General features: G+C 55.6%; 1 protein-coding gene across 4 annotated transcripts in view; it reads right to left on the minus strand.

Moving 5' to 3' along the window:
* Nucleotides 1-19,804, minus strand: part of TSPAN32 (tetraspanin 32) — a 29,422-nt gene extending 9,618 nt beyond the window's left edge. Inside the window, exons 1-5 of one of the 4 annotated variants that reach the window (XR_007518303.1) lie at nt 19,668-19,801; nt 18,693-18,807; nt 16,318-16,415; nt 12,438-12,512; nt 896-997 (exon numbers count right to left, since the gene is read on the minus strand). Coding sequence is in view for 3 of the 4 variants with exons in the window: in XM_049892848.1 (XP_049748805.1) it covers nt 896-997; nt 12,438-12,512; nt 16,318-16,415; nt 18,693-18,807; nt 19,668-19,733 (456 nt within the window). In the remaining variant the exon portion in view is untranslated. Of the gene's footprint in view, nt 1-895; nt 998-12,437; nt 12,513-16,317; nt 16,416-18,692; nt 18,808-19,667 lie in introns of all 4 variants that reach the window. The other 3 variants (XM_049892848.1, XM_049892846.1, XM_049892847.1) reach the window with 3 other exon arrangements.
* Nucleotides 19,805-21,241: the final 1,437 nt, after the last annotated feature.

Genomic DNA, 21,241 nt, shown 5'->3' on the forward strand with positions numbered 1-21,241 from the left:
ATAAAACCCCAGGAAGTGGGCAGCACAGCTTTAGGATTCCTGTCAGACAGGTGGGGAAACTGAGGCAGGGGGAGAAATAAGGACCCAGGTGGGGTCCAGAAGAGCCGGGTCCCTGCCAGAGACCAGGGCTGGGCTCAGGGAAGGCTCAGCTGCCTCTGCTGGGCCTCCCAGTCCTGGGCAGGCCGAGGTCTGCTAAGAAGAATGGTGGTTTCCCCTCCCAGCCCCCGCCTGCAGGGCCTTCCCTGTAGAAAGAGGGGGAATCAGCCTGCCCTGTCACGATGGTGCCGCTCACACAGGAAAAACAAAAAACAGTTGCCGTTGAGTCAATTCTGACTCATAGCAACTCCACGTGTGCGGAGTAGAACTGTGCTCTGCAGGGTTCTCAAGGTTGGTGACCTTTCTTCCGAGATGCCTCTGGTGGGTTTGAGCTGCCAACCCATTGCACCACCCAAAGGTCTGCTTGCACTGTAGGCCCTCAATAACACCGTGCTGACCAACAACTGACCACCTGGTCGGCTATCTTCCAGGGCTAGAGCTGGTGTCTTGGGCATGTGACCAGCACAGTCACACGGGGTCCCGTGAACAGGAGGCCCGGTGCTCATTTTATCTCTGCCGTCACCATCTTGAAGTTCTTCATTGGTTTTGAACTAGTGGCCCCCCATTTTCATTTTGCACTGGGCCCCACAAATTCTGTAGCCAGCCCTGCCCAGGGCAGAGGGAGAAAGATGTGGGCACTTGGTCCCATCCACAGAGGGGCCTGTGTCCTGGGACCCTGCTTAGCATATGGCCCTGGGCCTGTGGAGTGTGGACGGCTGTCCCGTGTCCCTCTTCCAGGTCATGGCATTGCGTGCACGCTGGGAGGCTGACCAGCGCACCCCTCCCCCACCACGCTCACCGTGTCCTGGATGGCTGCCAGCTTCTGCCCCCAGACGCTGGACGGGCTCTGAACGGCCTGCTCATACACCAGGTCATAGGTGTCCAGCACAGCGTCCTCTACCTGCTCAGAGAACGGGAGGGGCTGGTCCCTGGGAGGCCAGCTGAGCCACCTGTCCTCCACAGGCCTCCCCGCCCCCCATGTAGACTTCCCTGCAGCCCTCCTGCTCTGGGAGGGTCTTGCGGATGAAGCAGAGCCCCCAACCCTGCTGCCCACCCCCAGCTCTGGCTGCAGGGCCCAGAGGGGGCCAGCCCAGAGGGGTGTCCACCCTGTTCCAACAGATCTGGAAGTGGACGGTGGGGCAGAGAAGTGGACAGCAGGCCAGCGGAGCAGCCCAGGAGAGGCCTCTTGCCAAGGGATCCCAGTGACCCTCCTCAGTCTTTCCCCAGGGACCCCCAGCTGTGTTCCCAAAAGCCTGGGCAGCTGGACTCCTGGCCAGGGACACTGTGGGTGCCTCGGGCTGGCATGGAGGACAGCAGGCCTGGCTGGGCCAATGTCTCGCTGCTCTCCTCCTCCTCCTCTCCGCTGGCCTCCCCACCCTAGCTGAAAGGCCCTCTCCCTGCCAAGTTATCCCTTTAAAAAAAAGCTGGAATCTCCCCCTCTCCAGGCAGGCCCCTCTGACTGCTCCAGGGGTCGCTGATCTGACACAAGGTGAGGCCCTATTTGAGCTTCACCGTCCTGAAGCTAGCACCTCCCTCACTCGCCCAACTCACTGATGCCCCCTTTCCCACCTCAGATCCCCGACCCCTTCCTCCGCTCGTCCCCCTCCCATGTCAGGCTGACGGTGAGGACTCAGGGGCTGCCCCAAATAGCTAGCGGGTGAGCAGAGGATCCAGGCCCGCCCCACGGACTCACATCTGCTCTCCAGAAAGACAGGGGGCTGCCCCCAGGTTCCCACTGCAGCTGGGGCCCCACCAGCAGGAGCCTGGGAGACTGGTGGGCAGGCCTTGCAAAGCTCTGGTGCCCCTCCACAGGGACCAGATGGACAGTCCACTCCAGTGTCACTCCTGGCATTAGTTAATTCTGGTGCTGGTTAGCAAAGGCTAGACATGGCTCTGGCCACTAGTCCCAACTTGGGTGGCCTTTTCCTCCCCGCCCACTGAGAAGGGCAGCACCCTGGGCTGTGGAGCAGAGGTCCAGCTGGCCAAGGCTGCAGAAGGGCCAGGGCTAGCAACGACATGGAGTAGGGTCCTGCTGGGCCAAGGCGTGAAGGCTGAGATGCCATCCCCGTGGAAGGAGGTCTTGGTGGGGGTGACAGTGAGGGCACATATAACCATGGCAGATGGGCCAGTGAGGACCCCTCATCCTGGTCCATCCCCCAACCCTCCTTCTCAGCTCCGGACGACTGTCTCTCCATCCCATCCTCCACCAACAAAGCCCAGGGAGAAGCCACAGCTCCACGGCTCTGGGCAAGGGGTCTCATTACCCACAATATTGGAGGAATAACGATGGATGCTGGTGACTGAGTACTTCCTCTCACCCACTCTGCTGGGCGTCTCCCCACCCCCCAGGACTTGAGGCGACAGGCCCCACCCCCAATGAGGAAGCAGAGCTCAGCAAATCCAAGATCCCCCAGCAGGCAGTGTGGGGGCCAGGCTGGGCCGCCCCACCCCAGGCCTGGACTCCTAATGGGGCCCCCTGCCTGTCCCCACGAGGTCCTGAGGGAGGCCTGGCTGTGACTCACTGTGAGAACCGGGGGTGGACCAGGAGGTCTCAGGGTCCCTGGGGCCCTGACACCTGTCCCCGGGTGTTCTTTAAGTCTCATCTTCCAGAAGCCCAGGGTGCCCTTTGGGAGCAGGATGGGAACAGCAGGGTGACCAAGGGCTTCCTGGGCTGAGAGCTTCTCACCAGATGGGCTGCCTCTCAGTCACTGCACAGACCCAGGGCAGGGGCCGGGGAGTCCCACCAGGTCTTGTCCCCAAGACCTCATCACCCCGGCCGTCTGCCTGGGCTTGGTGACCCCCTGGGCCGTCACGTGGGCAGTCTGCTACACTGGCCTTGCTGGCTCGGGGGCCGGGTGAGCCATGGGGAGATGCAGATGGTCTTCAGATGCGCCCCCCGCCACTGCCCCCGGCTCCCAGAGCCAGCTCTGGACAGGGCCCACATGGCCAGGAAATCGGGGGCGGGGCCCGCCTGCAGGAAGCTGGGAGAACGGGCACTTCTCCACCAAGCTCCTCACCCTGCATACTTCGTCCAGCATGAACTGTTCAGGGAGCTGGGCTATCCATTTTCCCTGATGCAGACGTGTCTGGGGACCAGGGAAGCATTGTGGCAAAGTGGCTCTAGGCTGCGGTGGGATATTAATTAATAGCCAAGTACTCAGAACTCACAGCTTGGTCCCTGCGTCCCAGCCAGGTCCCAACGGCCCGAGGCAGAGCAGCTGGAAAACTTTGGGCTTGTGGGTGGGTGGAGGGGGCAGTGAGGAGGTGTCCTGGGCTTGGGGACCCTTTCTTTCCCCAGCTTGGGGTCTCCCATTTGCCATGGTTGCCCTAGATAAGCATCCTCACACAGTGTTTCAGGAAGTCTTAGGGGACCCCTCTGTGGATGGCACAAAGGGAAAGTAGGTTGAACAGGCCTGGTTGCGCTCCAGGGTCCGGACCCCCTGCTCCAACCAGAGCAAACCACTTTTGGCCTTTCCCAGGCTGGGCTGCTGAGGAATGCTCGTGGAACAAGAAAGCTGAGGCTGAGACCCTGTTTGCCCCAGCTGGCCCGCAGCCTGCTGTGAGGGTGGACGCCCACCCACGGCCCTGGGGGCACACACAGATGCCTCCTTCCACCCTTGTCCACCACCTGGCACCAAACATCATCTCCTCCAAGCTCCTGTCAGCCCCCTCTCATGGGCCGCCAACTTGGAGAGCAGCAGGCCAGGCCAGGATGCTCTTGGCCTTGCTGGCCACTTTCACCTTCAGGTAGCCCCTTGGTCAGAGGAAACCAAGGCCCAGGGAAGGAAGACAAGTAGCCCAAGGGCCCCCTGCAAGGAGGCTAGCCCCGACTCCAATCTTAGCACTCTGCACTCACACACCCGGCACACACACGGGCCACCCCTCCCTCCCGCAGCCATGGCTACATCCATTCTGAAGAGTCAAACCTGGGTTTGGGGACAGATGGTGCCCACCCGACCACAGAGAAGAACCTGCCTCCCACCTGGGGTCAGGCATGAACCCCAAGACCACTAGGAGTGTGGACAAGAGCAAGATGACTGTGCTGGGGTAAGAGGGGGGCTGGTCAGGGCCAGAGGAGGCCCATGTGGGAGCCAGAGCTCCCCCCACCCTGTCCCTCAGAGCCGGCCCAGCTGCTTCTGTCCTGTGTAAACACATGGAGAGTGTCTGAGCAGGGAGGGTGGGCTGGGCCAGGGTGGGGGCCTCAGGGGAGCCGGACAGGCTGAGTGAGGCCCCTGGAAGCTGTCTTGGCTGGGGCCACCCACTCAATGACCAGACTTGAATGGGACAGAAGACCTGTCCTGGTTAACGATCAGCGAGAGGCTGGTCACCAGCTTGACTCTCCAGGGGCCAGCTACTAGACCAGCCCCTCGAGACCTGTAGCTTCGGGCAGGGACTTCATTCCCTCCAAGGCCCGAGGAAATGTCCTCTCCCCTATCCTGCTGTGGGGGGACCCCAGATGACGTCAGGGAGGTGGGCAGTTTGGGCGTGCCTGGGGCAGGAAAGGGCAGCACTCCTCATTGACCCGGGGCCCCTCTCTCCAGCCAGCTCTGTTGCATGCCCTCGTGCCCCCGCCCCCATTGAGCCCACCTCCCTCCTGCACATTGAGGGTAGAGAGGACAAGCTGGGAGACCCAGCTGACAGCTACTTGGGGTCCCTGAGCTCTGTTGTCACGGCTACTCCGGGGTCACAGGAGGAAAACCAGGTACAAGGGGCAAATGCCCAAATCCCCCAAAACATCCTCCCCAATCCCCCCAGCAGTCCTCCCCAGTCCCCCAGCAGCCCTCCCCAATCCCCCAGCTCCTCTACACACCCGCAGAACCAGCCTCCTGCCCAGCCGCTTTCTACGAGCTCCTTCATCAGGAGTGACTACCTCTGAGTTTGGTGGGGCCCTGGCAACCTGACATGTTAAACCCCAGGGCCCTGCTGGGACTCCGAAGCAGAGGCACAAACTGCCACCTGCCATTCACCCACCTGTTGAATGCTAAGGTTTTGTCCAGACACCAAGTGCGCTCAAGTTGAATAGGCCTTGTTCCCTGGGCTGTCTGTCCTTACAGTGCTCATGGGGAAATGGAGGCCCAGAGAGGGTAAGGGAAGGCTCAGAGTCACAGGGGCTAGTCCAGGACCACCCCTTCCTCTGGACAGTGACTTGTAGAGATGGGGGTCTCCTGTCTACCTCTCTGCAGCCCACTGGTGGCCCCTTGGCTTCCCAGGTTGTCTTAGGGGGTCTTGTCTGGGCCTGGGCTGTATCCTGAAAGGTTTTCAGGTGGGGGCCTGAGTTCTGCAGAGGCCGGGGGAGACCCGCCCTTTACCCCCTCTCCAAGCTGCAGGCCTTTCGGTGAGGGGCAGAGGATGGGAGGTGCTTAGCTGCCCACCACGGCCTGCAGTGAGTCTGCAGTGGGGGAAGAGGATTCAGAGCAGATGTGCCCCCCTTGGGGAGGAGGCTCCCCAGGGACGGCAGGCTGCATCCTCGCCTTGTCTCCCACCACCCCTGGGCTCTCAGCTCAGCTGGGAGAGGAGCCTCATCCCCTGGGGGGTGCAGGGGGCAGGGGGACGGCATTGGCACTGGCCAGCCCTTCCCCCTTCTGGGTCCCACCTCTTTCCAGCCTCTAATCCCTGGACATCTGGGCCAGCACTCCCCCTGAGCACAGAGCAGCCTGGGCTGAGGATCAGGTACACGTGACACCACCAGGACCCATGGCCTCTTTCAACACTCTGGTCACAATTTCCTCTCCCCTGCAGGAGAGGCCAGCCTTGACTCCCAGCCTGGGCACCTAAACCGCTCAGCCGCGTTTCCCAAGAAGGCTCCAGCTCATAAAAATTTTTGAATGAAAAATTAACTTGAGCTGTAAACTTTTACCAAAAGCATGATTAAAAAAAAAAAAAAAATCATACACGAAGAAAGCAAAACGTCATTAAAAAGAAAGAAAAGACCAAAATGGATGCCAGGAGAGACTCTGAAACTTGCTCTTGAACGTCAAGTAGCTTAAGCGAAAGAAATAAATTATGAAGTCAAAGGGTGGCTTGAGAAGACAAAGTATTGTAATGAAATGTGCAAAGACCTGGAGTTAGAAAACAAAAAGGGAAGAACACATTCGGGATTTCTCAAGCTGAAAGAACTGAAGAAATACTTCAAGCCTCAAGTTGCAATATTGAAGGGTTCTGTGGGGAAAATATTAAATGATTCAAGAAGCATCAAAAGAAGATGGAAGGACTACAGAGGTTCACTGTACCAAAAAAAATTGGTCAACATTCAGCCATTTCAAGAGGTAGCATATGATCAAGAACCTATGGTACAGATTACTTACAGACCGGGGAACAGGTTTTTAGCTATGACATTTCCGATCAGCGTCTGATCTCTAAAATCTACATGATACTGCAAAAACTCAACAACAAAAAGGCAAATAACTCAATTAAAAAATGGGCAAAGGATATGAACAAGTGCTTCACTAAAGAAGACATTCAGGTAGCTAACGTATACACGAGGAAATGCTCACGATCATTAGCCATTAGAGAAACGTGAATCAAACCTACAATGAGATTCCATCTCACTCCAACAAGGCTGCCATTAATCCAAAAAAATACAAAGTAATAAATCTTGAAGAGCTTGTGGAGAGACTGGAACACTTATACACTGCTGGTGGGAATGTAAAATGGTACAACCACTTTGGAAATCGATTCGGTGCTTCCTTAAAAAGCTAGAAATAGAATTACCATATGATCCAGCAATCCCACTCCTTGGAATATATCCTAGAGAAATAAGAGCCTTTACACGAACAGATATATGCACACACATGTTCACTGCAGCACTGTTTACAATAGCAAAAAGATGGAAGCAAACAAGGTGCCCATCAACGGATGAAAGGATAAATAAATAAATTACGGTATATTCACCCAACACATTGATAAAGAACAATGATGAACCTGCGAAACATTTCATAACGGGGAGGAATCTGGAAGACATTATGCTGAGTGAAATTAGTCAGTTGCAAAAGGACAAATATTGTATGAAACCACTATTATAAGAACTCGAGAAATAGTTTAAACAGAGAAGAAAATATTCTTTGATGATTAAGAGAGTGGGGGGGGAGGGAGAGGAGTATTCACTAATTAGATCGCAAAAAAAAAAAAAACCAAACCCACTGCCATCAAGTCGATTCTGACTCATAACAACCCTATAGGACAAATAGAACTGCCCCACAGAGTTTCCAAGGAGCGCCTGACGGACCTCTTGCTTAGCAGCTGTAGCACTTAACCACTACGCCACCAGGGTTTCCAATTAGATAGTAGATAAGAATTATTTTAGATGAAGGGAAAGACAACACACAATACAGGAGAGGTCAGCACAACTGGAATGAACCAAAAGCAAAGAAGTTTCCTGAATAAACCGAACGCTTCGAAGGCCAGGGTAGCAGGGGTGGGGATTTGGGGACCATGGTTTTAGGGGACGTGTAGGTCAATTGGCATAATAAAATCTATTAAGAAAGCATTCTGCATTCCACTTTCGTGAGTGGCGTCTGGGGTCTTAAAATGCTAGCTAGCGGCCATCTATGATGCATCAATTGGTCTCAACCCCCCTGGCGCAAAGGAGAATGAAGAACACCAAAGACACAAGACAATTATGAGCCCAAGAGACAGAAAGGGCCACATAAATCAGAGACTACATCAGCCTGAGACCAGAAGAACTAGATGGTGCCTGGCTATAACCGATGACTGCCCTGACAGGGAACACAACAGAGAACCCCCGAGGCAGCAGGAGAGCAGTGGGATGCAGACCTCAAATTCTCATAAAAAAACCAGACTTAATGGTCCAACTGAGACTGGAAGGACCCCAGAGGTCATGGTTCCCAGACCTTCTGTTGGCTGAAGACTGGAGCCATTCCCAAAGCCAACTCTTCAGACAGGAACTGGACCGTAAGATAGAAAATGATACTGGTGAGGAGTGAGCTTCTTGGCTCAAGTAAACACATGAGACTAGGTGGGCAGCTCCTGTCTGGAAGGGAGATGAGAGGGCAGAGGGGGACAGAGGCTGGCTGAATGGACACAGGAATATAGGGTGGAGAGACGGAGCGTGCTGCCTCATTAGGGGGAGAACAACTAGGAGTATATAAAAAAAAAAAACCCTGTGCCGTGGAGTCGAATATAGCAGGGTGTATATAAATTTTTGTGTGAGAGACTGACTTGATTTACAAAATTTCACTTAAAGCACAATTAAAAAAAAAAAAAACCTAAGATACTGAAGGAAGAAGGCCAAGATGCACTGAAGGCGTTGGCAAAAAGCAAGGCTTCAGGAATTGACGGAATACCAACTGAGATGCTTCAACAAATGGGTGCAGTGCTGGAAGTGCTCATGCATCTATGCCAAGACATTTGGAAACAGCTACCTGGTCAACTGAGAGGAAGAGATCCATATTCGTGCCCATTCCAAAGAAAGGTGATCCAATGGAATGTGGAAATTATCAAACAGTATCATTAATATCCCCCGACGTGTCTGTCAGTTTGTCGTACTGTGGGGGCTTGCGTGTTGCTGTGATGCTGGAAGCTATGCCACTGGTATTCAGATACCAGCAGGGTCACCCATGGAGGACAGGTTTCAGCTGAGCTTCCAGACTAACACAGACTAGGAAGAAGGACCCGGCAGTCTACTTCTGAAAAGTATTAGCCAGTGAAAACCTTATGAATAGCAGCGCAACATTGTCTGATATAGTGCTGGAAGATGAGCCCCCAGGTTGGAAGGCACTCAAAAGATGACTGAGGAAGAGCTGCCTCCTTAAAGTAGAGTCGACCTTAATGACATGGATGGAGTAAAGCTTTTGGGACATTCATTTGCTGATGTGGCATGACTCAAAATGAGAAGAAACAGCTGCAAACATCCATGAATAATCAGAACCTGGAATGTACGAAGTGTGAATCTAGGAAAATTGGAAATTGTCAAAAATGAAATGGAACGCATAAACATTAATATCCTAGGCATTAGTGAGCTGAAACGGACTGGTATTGGCCATTTTGAATCGGACAATCATATAGTCTACTATGCTGGGAATGACAACTCGAAGAGGAATGGTGTTGCATTCATCGCCAAAAAGAAAGTTTCAAGATGTATCCTGAAGTACAACGCTATCAGTAATAGGATAATATCCATACGCCTACAAGGAAGACCAGTTAATACGACTATTATTCAAATTTACGCACCAACCACTAGGGCCAAAGATGAAGAAATAGAAGATTTTTATCAGCTGCTGCAGTCTGAAATTGATCGAACATGAAATCAAGGTGCATTGGTAATTACTGGTGATTGAAATGCAAAAGTTGGAAACAATGAAGAAGGATCGGTAGTTGGAAAATATGGCCTTGGTGATAGAAACAATGCTGGAGATCGAATGATAGAATTTTGCAGGACCAATGACTTCTTCATCCCAAATACCTTCTTTCACCAACATAAACAGCGACTATACACATGGACCTCGCCAGACGGAACACACAGGAATCAAATTGACTACATCAGTGGAAAGAGACCATGGAAAAGCTCAATATCATCAGTCAGAGCAAGGCCAGGGGCCGACTGTGGAACAGACCACCAATTGCTCATATGCAAGTTCAAGCTGAAACTGAAGAAAATCAGAGCAAGTCCACGAGAGCCAAAATATGACCTTGAGTATATCCCACCTGAATTTAGAGACCATTTGAAGGATAGATTTGATGCATTGAACACTAGTGGCCGAAGATCAGACGAGTTGTAGAACGACATCAAGACAACATACATGAAGAAAGCAAGAGGTCATTGAAAAGACAGGAAAGAAAATAAAGACCAAGGTGGATGTCAGAGGAGACTCTGAAACTTGCTCTTGAGTGTCGAGCAGCTAAAGCAAAAAGAAGAAATGGTGAAGTAAAAGAACTGAACAGAAGATTTCAAAGGGCCTCTCGAGAAGACAAAGTAAAGTATTATAATGTCACGTACAAAGAGCTGGAGATGGAAAACCAAAAGGGAAGAACATGCTCGGCATTTCTTGAGCTGAAAGAACTGAAGAAAAAATTCAAGCCTCGAGTTGCAATAGTGAAGGATTCTATGGGGAAAATATTAAACGACGCAGGAAGCATCAAAAGAAGATGGAAGGAATACACAGAGTCATTATACCAAAAAGAATTAGTTGATATTCAGCCATTTCAAGAGGTGGCATATGATCAGGAACCGATGGTACTGAAGGAAGAAGTCCAAGCTGCTCTGAAGGCACTGGCAAAAAACAAGGCTCCAGGAATTGATGGAATATCAATTGAGATGTTTCAACAAACAGATGCAGCGCTGGAGGTGCTCATTCGTCTATGCCAAGAAATATGGAAGACAGCTTCCTGGCCAACTGATTGGAAGAGATCCATATTTATGCCTATTCCCAAGAAAGGTGATCCAACCGAATGTGGAAATTATAGAACAATATCATTGATATCACACGCAAGCAAAATTCTGCTGAAGATCGTTCAAAAACGGCTGCAGCAGTATATCGACAGGGAACTGCCAGAAATTCAGGCCGGTTTCAGACGAGAACGTGGAACCAGGGATATCATTGCTGATGTCAGATGGATCCTGGCTGAAAGCAGCGAATACCAGAAGGCTGTTTACCTGTGTTTTACTGACTATGCAAAGGCATTCGACTGTGTGAATCATAACAAACTATGGATAACGCTGCGAAGAATGGGAATTCCAGAACGCTTAATTGTGCTCATGAGGAACCTTTACATAGATCAAGAGGCAGTTGTTCAGACATAACAGGGGATCCTGATTGGTTTAAAGTCAGGGAAGGTGTGCGTCAGGGTTGTATCCTTTCACCATACCTATTCAATCTGTATGCTGAGCAAATAATCCAAGCAGCTAGCCTATATGAAGAAGAGCGGGGCATCATATTGGAGGAAGACTCATTAACAACCTGCGTTATGCAGATGACACAAACTTTCTTGCTGAAAGTGAAAAGGACTTGAAGCCCTTACTAATGAAGATGAAAGACCACAGCCTTCATTATGGATTGCTCCTCAGCATAAAGAAAACAAAACTCCTCACGACTGGACCAGTAAGCAACATCATGATAAACGGAGAAAAGATTGAAGTTATCAATGATTTCATTTTACTTGGATCCACAATCAACACCCGTGGAAGCAGCAGCCAAGAAATCAAAAGATGTATTTCATTGGGTAATTCTTCGGTTAAAGACCTCTTTTAAGTGTTAAAAAACAAAGATGTCACTTTGAGGACTAAGGTGTATGTGACCCCACTACCCCCTCGCTGAAAAAGAAAAGAAGGCTCCAGCTCAGGCTCTGGGCCTGGGTCATATGAACCTGCTGGGGTTAGGCCACCTCCCAGCGGTGTTCCTCCCTCGTGTCTGGGGCTGTAGTCCACCTGCCACCTGACCGCACAGTGGCCTCTGCCACCATGGCCCTTCTCGCTCTGAGACGGTAAGACATCCCGTCAGAACACTCCCGCTCTGAGCATGGCCTCCCCAGCCAGCGTCTGCCCCTGCAGACAGAGCCTGGCCTCTCTTGTGGTCACTGGGGCTTCCTCAGTGCCAGGCACAAGCCACAAGACAGCAAGCTCTCAGGAAACCCAAGCTGAAGAAATGTATGAATGAACAAATGGCCCACCTCCTGCAGAGACTCAGCCCCACCCTTAGATCACCCATCACCAGCAACATGGAAATCCCTGGGAAGGCGCCCATACCAACATGTCCAATGCCCCTGGATGCCCTGTGGAGTCATGGGGGTCAGCCCTCCGGCCCGGGAGGTCGGCCTCCAGGCTGCCAGGGCCAGGGACAGTTCTTGTCCTGTGAATGAGGCTAGGACACCCTGTCCCCTCGCCCTGCAGGACCCCTCCCCTTGCCGGGCCTTGGTCAGGGGTGTGGTAGCCCCCCTCAGCACATTTCCTGGACATCCTAAACACTCCTTCTCTGACACACACACACAGGAGGATGAGCCTACTCAATCCCTCAGGCCCAGCCAAGGCCTTAATCCCTTCCCCCACCATTCTCTTCCAGCAAGCTGGTCCCCAGGATGGGAGGTGGGCTGAGGAGCTCAAAAGCAGAGCTGGATTACCAGCAGAGGGGCTGAGCAGCGCTGGTCCAAGACCATGCCTGCTGCCTCCTCCTTCCCCAAGGAGTTGCAGCCTCCAGCCCACGAGAGCACCTGGCACCCCCCCCCTTGGTTTCTGTCCCCCACCCCATTCCATGCCCAGCTAGCGCATGCCCCCACAAGTTCACCCCGTCTCTCCCCTAGTAATGGGTGGGCCGACAAGTTCCCAGACCCCTGCCTGCCCTGCAGCTTGGGGACCCCCTGTGCAGGGTAGGGGCAGGTGGGGTGCTCACCTGGGTGGGCTTGCAGAATCTCCAGAAGGCCACCTGCACCAGGGCACAGAACACGAGTGCAAAGCACAAGAAGCTCTGGGGACAGAAGGAGGGCAGGTCACCCCAGGCCAACTCGGTGGGGCTGTAGCCTCTGGGGTTGTGCCTGGGTGTTATGGGTTGAATCGTGTCTCCCAAAGATAAGTTGAAGACCTAACCTCAGAATGTGACCTCGTTTGGAGAAATAGGGTCTTTCTCTGGAGATGTGGTCAGTTAAGACATGAAGGAGCAGGTGGGTCCTAATCCCGCCAGGTGCCATCTTATAAAAGGGGGGAACAGGCAGGGAAACAGCCCCAGCATGTGAAGGTCCATCTGCAAGCCAGGAACGCCAAGGAAGGCCCGGGGCTACTGGAGTGAAGGAGCCTGGGAGGCCAAGCAGTTTGCCATCAGCCACTAACCTAAAGGTTGGCAGCTCCAACCCACCCAGGAGCTCCTGGAAAGAAAAGGCTGGCAATCTACTTCTGTCCAGATTGTTGGTGTTGTTTTTAGGTGCTGTCGGGTTGGTTCCGACTCATGGCGACCCTATGCACAACAGAACAAAACACTGCCCGGTCCTGCGCTATCCTTACAGTTGTTGTCATGCTTGAGCTCATTGTTGCAGCCACTGTGTCAATCCACCTTCTTGAGGGTCTTCTTCTTTTCTGCTGACCCTGTACTCTGCCAAGCATGATGTCCTTCTCCAGGGACTCATCCCTCCTGACAACATGTCCCAAGTATGTAAGACACAGTCTCGCCATCCTTGCTTCTAAGGAGCATTCTGGCCGCACTTCTTCTAAGACAGATTTGTTCGTCCTTTTGGCAGTCCATGGTATATTCAATATTCTTCGCCAACATCACAATTCAAAGGCGTCAACTCTTCTTCGGTCTTCCTTATTCATTGTCCAGCTTTCACATGCATATGATGCGATTGAAAATACCATGGCTTGGGTCAGGCGCACCTTAGTCTTCAAGGTGACATCTTTGTTCTTCAACACTTTGAAGAGGTCCTTTGCAGCAGATTTACTCAAGGCAATGCGTCTTTTGATTTCTTGACTGCTGCTTCCATGGCTGTTGATTGTGGATTCAAGTAAAATGAAATCCTTTTACAGATTACAGCCAAGAAAACCCTATGAGGCAATTCTACTCTCTAACACATGGGGTGGCCATGAGTTGGGGGCCAGCTGACTGACAGCTAACAACAACAAGGAAGGCTCTTTCCCTAAAGCAGAGAGACCTGGCCCGGCCGAAGCCTTGACCTCAGACTCCCAGCCTCCAGAACTGCTAGGGGGATGCAGGGAGCCCTCCAGCTACCTCCACAGCCTCCTGCTGCTTCCTCCTCCTCTTCCTCCTCCTTCTCCTTCCTGTCCCTTCTCTCTCTTCCTGGTCCCTCCCCCTCCCCCTCCTCCCCCTCCTCCTCCCCCTCCTCTCTCTCCTCCTCCTCTTCCCTTTTCTCTTTCCTCCCCCACTTGCTGGCCCAGAGCTGTCTTCCCATCTGGAAGCCATCACTCTGCGCTGCCTCCCAGGCTGGGCCCCGACAGCTCCAGGGACACACTTTCCAGAAACCACTTCATTCCTCAGGAGAAAGAACAACGGCCCCTGCCTCCCATCCCGCTGGCTCCCACCCCCCTGGCTCTGCAGAGAGGGTCTGGGCCATGGATGGGCCTGCCCATCCCCAGCTCTACAGGGCCGGGGCTGCTGTGGGCCAGGCCCTGCTGGCAGCTTGCTTTCTCCGCCTTCTCAATGCAAATAAATAAATAAGTAAGAAATAAGATGACCTGTTTCCTTCATCACTGCTGTCAGCTCTTTCATTTCCTGTGGGGGATGCCTGCTGGGGGGAGGCCAGCGGTGGGGACAGGAAGGGGCAGGGTGGGGGGGCAGCCAGGCACTTGTCATGTGGGGGAAGCCTTTCCCCTCTCGTGGCCCCCTTTATATGTGCTCACATGCACGCAGACAGACACACACATTTGCTGACACGCAGACACACACATACACACATAGGCCAGGTACAGCACCCAGACAGCCACAGTCGCCGAACGACAGGCACAGACAAAGACACACAAACACACACGCACACTGGTGCACACGCACGCAGCCTGACAGGACGTATTTCCTCTCCCCATCACAGCTTCCTGGCACACATGGTGGTGACCATCCAGGCTGGGGGCCAGGGCCTGGGTTCCAGTGGGGGGTGCTGGAGCCCAGCAGGCTGGGACTGGAGTGTCCTTTGGGCCCTACCCTGCCACAGGGGTCAGGCTGGTGCAGCCGTCCAGCTGTGGGACCCCCAGGCGGTTTTTACAGCCCCGTGACCTTCAGTCGGGCCCCCTCACCCATAGATCAGGGTGCAAACCGGGCCCGGGGGTCAAGGGGAGCTCGGAAAGGCCCTGTTGACTGGCTGGAGAAGACAAGGCCTGGCACTTGAGAGACAGCCCGGAATTTGGAAACTGGAGCCCTTCCATAGGCACCATACTCCCGTCGCCTGTGTTTGCGGCGCCCCCTGGTGGCCGGTCCTGACATAGCATGGGCCTGTCCAGGCCGCCTCGCCCAGACCTGCTGGGCCCGGCTTGGCTTAACCCTGGCTTTCTTCTTGTCCAGGTGTCCCGCTGCCAGTCTGGGCTCAGGGTCCCCTGCAGGACACTAGCCTCCGGGGGCAGCCTACCTGCCCTGTCATCTCCCCCTCGGCCCTTCCTTCCCTGCACCACCCTCCCGTTGGCCCTGTGAGTTTCTGCCCACCCACTGCCAGCACTGTCCCTGCCCACGTTCGTGTGCCCCCCAGAACGGGAACCTGGTGAGGACCAGAGCTGTCAGATTCTGCTCTGCTCCCCGAGGCCCACCTGGCTGGCTGCACAGGGTGGCAGCTCCAGAAGGGGGACCAGGTCCCTGCACTTTGGGACGTTTACAAACCAGGAGTCATTCAACGAACACTTGGGCCACGTGGCCCTGGGTGTCCAGAACTCCCTGCCCTTGGGATCCTCAGTGGGGTCTGGCCTCAGAGCCCCCAGCACAAGCCTCCAAGGGTCTCTGGACTCATGACCCACTCCTGGGGCAGAGGTGGGGGAGGAGGGTGCCCGGCTCGCAGGGGCAGGGGCTGCAGGAGCAGAGGGCCACAGACTGACAGGAGTGGAGGAGAGGAAGCTGTAGGGCCTGCAGCACTCACATACTGACTCAAGGGAGCCCGAGAAAGTCTGGGGGCGGGAGGGCGCGTGCTCCCAAGGTAGTGCAGGGCTGGGGAGCCCAAGGCCCCAGTTCAGGAGAGAGGGGAGGGGCTCCAGCTTAGCAGGGCCAGGACAGACGGGCCTTGGCAAGGTGGGGCTGGCAGGTGGCGGGCAGGGGCCTGGGATGGCCTGAGGATCTGACTGGGTGGCCGGGTGGGTGGGAGAGCTCAGCTGTTTTCTAAGATGTGGGAACACATGGAGGAACAAGTTTGGGGAGACTCAGGGGGACCACAGCTATGGGTTGAGGAGCCTGGGGGAACTTAGGGTAGGGGAGAACCCCTCCAGCAGCTGAGAAGGAGGGTATGGAGTTCAGGAGAGCCTGGTGGAGGCTGCCCCTGGCTGCTGCTCGAGCTGACCTGCGGGTGAACTGGGTGAGCCCTGGGGCTTGCCCTGACATCAGTAGGAAGTGGAATTCACCAGAGCCCCATGCCCAGAGCCCCTTGTGTAGCAGAGACGGGGGCCAGACCCTTCAGAGCCACCAGTAGACACTCTCAGACTGGGTGGGCTACTTTGCCCTCCGTGGACGATGGGGTGGTTGGGAGTTGGGTGGAGAAGGCCCCTTTTCCATCTGGACGTGGGAACAGACTCCCTGGGCACAGCCCTCCCCCCAGCTCCAGGGGCCCCAGGGCGTCTGGGGAGCACGAGCGACTCACCCCAGCCATGAGGCCTGCGGCTTCCCTCACGGTGGCTGCAGCACACAGCACTGCCCCCAGGGTCAGGAGCCCGGCCAGGCTGACCCCCACGGAGAAGGCTGCAGGAAAAGAGAGGAGACTCAGGGGGCACCCAAGCAGGCACCGGAATGTTCAGATCCTGGGCCCAAAATCGGACTGGGGGCAGTGGGGGTGTCCTGGAATTCTGGGAAGGCTTCGAACAGGCCATGGCTCCCACTCCCCAGCAGCCTCTGCCTCCAAATACAACGAACCTGGGGGAGGCAGAGGGAGGCAGAGCCACCGGCCTGGAGGCCAGGCCCCTTTACTTCCTGTCCCCCCAACCCCGCTATCTTTGAAGCCACATTTCCACACCACATACACCCCCATGCCCTGGTGGCAGGGGCCCACATGGGGGTAATGATCTCATCAGCCTCACGGCTTCCTGCTCCACGGAGGCTGATGGCCCCTGGGACTGGGGTGAGGAAATGGGCCCTAAGAAGGCAGGACCCTTTGGGCTTCAGTGCCCCCCAGGTGCTGGTCTCTGCACCAGTGACCAGAGGGAGCCCATGTGTCCCCTCTTCTGTGACCCCCTGTTGATCCACCCTGGCTGAACATTAGAAGCATCCAGAAATGTGTAAGACAGGTATGCCTGGCCCCAGCCTCAGCCCCAGGGAGTCTGAGAATTCTACTGTCAGAATGGGCTGGCAATGGGCTCCACACAGCAGCCAGCCAGAGGGATCCCCCAAAAGCCAGGCTATATCACATGCTCTGCTCAGAACCCCACATGTACCCTGGACTTAGGCTGAGCCCTCTCTTCTTGGCTGTCTCTCCCTCCACTCCGGAAACGATGGTCTCATCCTGACCTGCCAACGTCCAGGCCCTGAGGACTTGGAGTGCCGCTGTCTGTGTCTGGGACATTCCTTGTCATGTACCGGCCCCGTCTCCGGAACCCTGCAGATCCCGCCCACTCCAGCATCTCCTTATGGGAGAGTCCTGAGTACGCATAAGTCTCTATAAGAGAGCAAACCCACTAGCAGGCCTGGCCCTTACTCTGCGGGCTCCACCATCTGAAACATTGCTGACTTTCACTGCAACATTCCTGGAGGGTGGGGCGTGCGGTAGGAGGTGCTCAGACATTACTGTTGGGTGTGTGACATCAACGGCACTCTGAGTCCCTTTCCATAGATCTGCTGGATCCCAGCCCCAAGCTGTGTCCTGCCTCTGAGCCCTCACTGCGCAGACATGGGGTCTGCCACTGGGGAGGGAGTCAGTGTGGGGGTTCTGTTAGTCATCAGTACATCTATCCCAGCTATGCATTCTGGAACTGGGGAGATTACCACAGGATGGGGTCAGGACCCACTGAACCCACTGAGATGGACCTGAGCTAAGAACCCATTGGTCACCTGACCTCCGTCTGCCCCTACTCTGGCCAGTGGACCTGGGGTCTCCTGAAATTAATATCAGTTCAGAATTAGAGTCATCTTCCTGGAAAGTCTGATTATTTCCTGCTCCCCCAGTGCCCAGTCACCCTGGGAGAAGGACACAGGTCTTTGGGGAGAAGCTGGGAGAAATATTAACAGTGCAACCATTTGGCAGTGTAGCAGGTCCTTCTTCAAGGGAACAGGGCCCCCTTCCATTCAAGGGGTTGTGGGTCTGCAAACTGACTCATGTCTGGGAGTTGATTGAGGGGCCGTGACTTTCTGATTGGTGACACAAGTTAGACCCCTGTTCACTTGACCTAGAACTCTTCGCTTGTGCAGATCAAGTAAGAATCTAGTAGACTTTCCATGTATTTCACTCAGAGGGACACTAAGCCAACACCATAGGCCTCTGTGTCAGACTATCCTGGTTACTGCTTTGACCTGACACACCCACTCTGTCCCTAAGCCCTGGCCTCCTCAGGTGGCCGGGCATGGCCTGAAGGTAGGGTTGGCCATCCCCAGCCCCCCAGCCTTCTGCCCTGTGGAGCTGGGACCCCAGAAGGGCCCTGCCCTGCCCCTGATGCCCTCCTGCTCCCTGTCTGGGAGGGTAAACAGGTCAGAAAGGGGATGACTGTCTAGGGCCAGGTGAGTGGCAGTGACCTCATTCTTGGCCAGGGCTCCCCGCCCCCCGCCCCTACCAGATAATGGGGAGAGGGCTGATAGAGGGTGGGACAGTTTGTGTGGGGTCTACTGTTGAGGGTGAGGGGTAGTGGTAGGAAGGGTCTGTCCCCTCCACCAGAGGGCTGCTGGGGGAGCCAGCTATAGCTTTGGCCTAGAGGCAACAGCCCATGTCCACATCAGGGCCAGCCATAGGCACTGTATGAAGACCCCTCCCCAGGCAGCTTTGCTCCAGAGCCCCCTCCCCACTGCCAGCCACCAGCCCGGGACCTCACTTACCCCAGTGGTGCATGGCCTCGTAGGGGTTCCTCTCCAAGGAGACACGGCTGATGACAGTAAAGTGGGCCCCGAAGTAGGTGAGAACAGCCATGGCAGCTACAGACAGACCGAGAAGCTGGGGGGAGGGGGAGGCAGGCTCAGAGGATGGGGGTAGGACGGGGTGCAGCCTCTGTAGAGACAGGGACACCGAGGCCCCAGAGGGCAAGGTCTGCCCACACGCCAGGCTCCTTCCAGCTTCCTGGTCTCTCCTGAGACAGGCTCAACTGAGGGTGTCCCAGGTGTTTTTGTGGGGGGTCTGCAGAGAGGCCTTTGCCCCAGACACCCCACCACACACTCATACACTCACAGACACAGACACCACTCACAGACACCATACACACACACAGGTGCCGCACACACACAGACACCACACACACACACATAGACACCACACACACAGACACCACACACACACTGGTAGATACCACATACACTCACAGACACCACACAACACACGCAGAAACATCACACACTCACTCACTCACACACTCACTCACACACACACATTCACTGCAGTCACCCAGTCTGCAGAGAGGGGAGTAGGTCCCAACTGGCTCCTGGCCCCCTTCTGGCTCTACAGGGCCCCTGAACCCCATGTCGGGGTTCCTTCCTGTCTCTGTGTGAGCACCCTCCAGGGCCAGAGAGGCAGTAGAGCTCTGGAGCCCAAGAAGCTGGTGTCCACCACAGGGGAGCCCAGGCACAGCAGGGCCAGCGTGTGTGTGTGTGTGTGTGTGCGTGTGTGTGCGCACGCGTACGTGCGGGTGTGTGCGCACGCGTACGTGCGGGTGTGTGCGTGCGACTGTGTGTGAGTGTATGTGTGAGTCTGTGAGTGAGTGCAGCCGCAGCACTGGAGCCCTGGTAACATGGCCCTGCCCTCCCCTCTAGCCACAACCTGGCCTTGGTGGCCCCCACCCTCTTGCTCTACCCGCCTTTTACCAAGACAAAGAGTCCGGTGACCAGCATCTGGCATTTGGCGACCCTGACTCGGCTCCAAGGTCCCATGTTGGTGTCTGCTCCTGTCCTCGCCTCCCCTTGACTCCCCTCCCTCCTCTCTGCCACTGTGGTTTCCAGCTGGGCGGGGGCCTCAGACCGCAGCTGCTCCCCAGGAGGATGGCTTCATCCACCCATCTGCCTATCAACACTGAGGACTCAGCCACTGGGTGCCCCGGAAGAAGGGCAGGAAGGAAGGGGAGGAGCAACCTGGCCAGCCCCTGTGGCCCCTGCCCCAGCCCAGGCCCCTGGGCACTGCTGATACGGGAGGTCTCTCCTGGGGAGGGCTGGGCCCTGGTCTTGCTGTGGCTGCAGAGGACAGCATGTGGTGGGGGAGGGGCAGGAGGGGCACCTGGGGAGGGGTGAGCTCCCTGTCATGGAAGTGTGCAAGCAGAGACTGGGCCCTGCAGGGAGTCCTACCTGGGAGGTGAACCTTGGAGGAATCAGGCAGACAGGCTCTAAGTGGACAGCAGCGGAAGCGTTGCCTACAAAGTATTACCTGAAACTGACGGCTGCATTTGCGAGGAAGGAGTCTGATTTCTGGTGTCTTTGCAGAGGGACAGACGGGTAACCGGGAGGCTGGGCCTCACTCTTCAGCACAGAATAAGGGTCTGTAATTAAATGAGTCAACCCTCAGGGAGGCCTGTCTGTGGTCATCAGCTCCAGGGCAAAGGGCCCTGCGGAGGACTTGACCCACGTGGCTGGAGCCTGATCTGGCTCTGGGGGCCAGTTAGAACCACTGGGGCGACTGCTGTGGCCCTGGAGGTGGTGGGTGGAGCTGGGGAGGGTGGGTGTCTGTGCTGGGCCCCTCAGTTCTCTATCACCCCGCCCCATGTCTCTTTATGTGGGGTCTCCCTGGGCAGTCAGGGACGAGGCCCCACATGGCTTCTGAGTGTGGTAACTCCCTTGGCCTTGTGGGAACAGGTGAAATGGGGTTCTGCGGCCGGCTGCACCTCCGGTGGCCAGTGACAGGTGGCTAGAGGCATTTGCAGAGGCTACCTTCTTCCTTTGTGGCCCTATTTGAGTATAGGGCAGCTGTGGGCTCCTCATTCATTCCACTCTCCCTCCCTGGGCCCCTAGTCGCCTGCCCTCTGCAGCTCTGGCCCTGGATCCTGGGATCCCTGGCCTGGGTCTGCAGGGGGCCCTGTCCCTGCAGCTTCACCCTGATGGAACTGCTGAGCAAGCTCCAGGGAGTAGAGCCCAGGGGTGAGGGGCCGGCTTAGTGGACAGGCTGGGTCTGGGGTGCAGCAGGCCCTGGGTTGTGCCCCACAGCTTGGCTGCTCCCCCAGGTGAGAGCTGTGTGGCAGGGGGCTGCGTCCACCTCACCTGGAGTCATCTTTCTTGGACTGGAGTGAGGAAAGCCTTACCTAGCACTGTCCCTACAGTGCACACAGGGAGCACAAATGCTGCTCTTCCCAGCTCCCCATACTCCTGGGGCTGACCATGGTGACCAGGCTTTTGGAGCGGGCCAGGTGTAAAGTCCACCTGCCCCAATGAGCACCACTGTGCCCAGGTGGGCT

Source organism: Elephas maximus, chromosome 7, assembly GCF_024166365.1.
Source record: "Elephas maximus indicus isolate mEleMax1 chromosome 7, mEleMax1 primary haplotype, whole genome shotgun sequence".
Lineage (NCBI taxonomy): Eukaryota > Metazoa > Chordata > Mammalia > Proboscidea > Elephantidae > Elephas > Elephas maximus.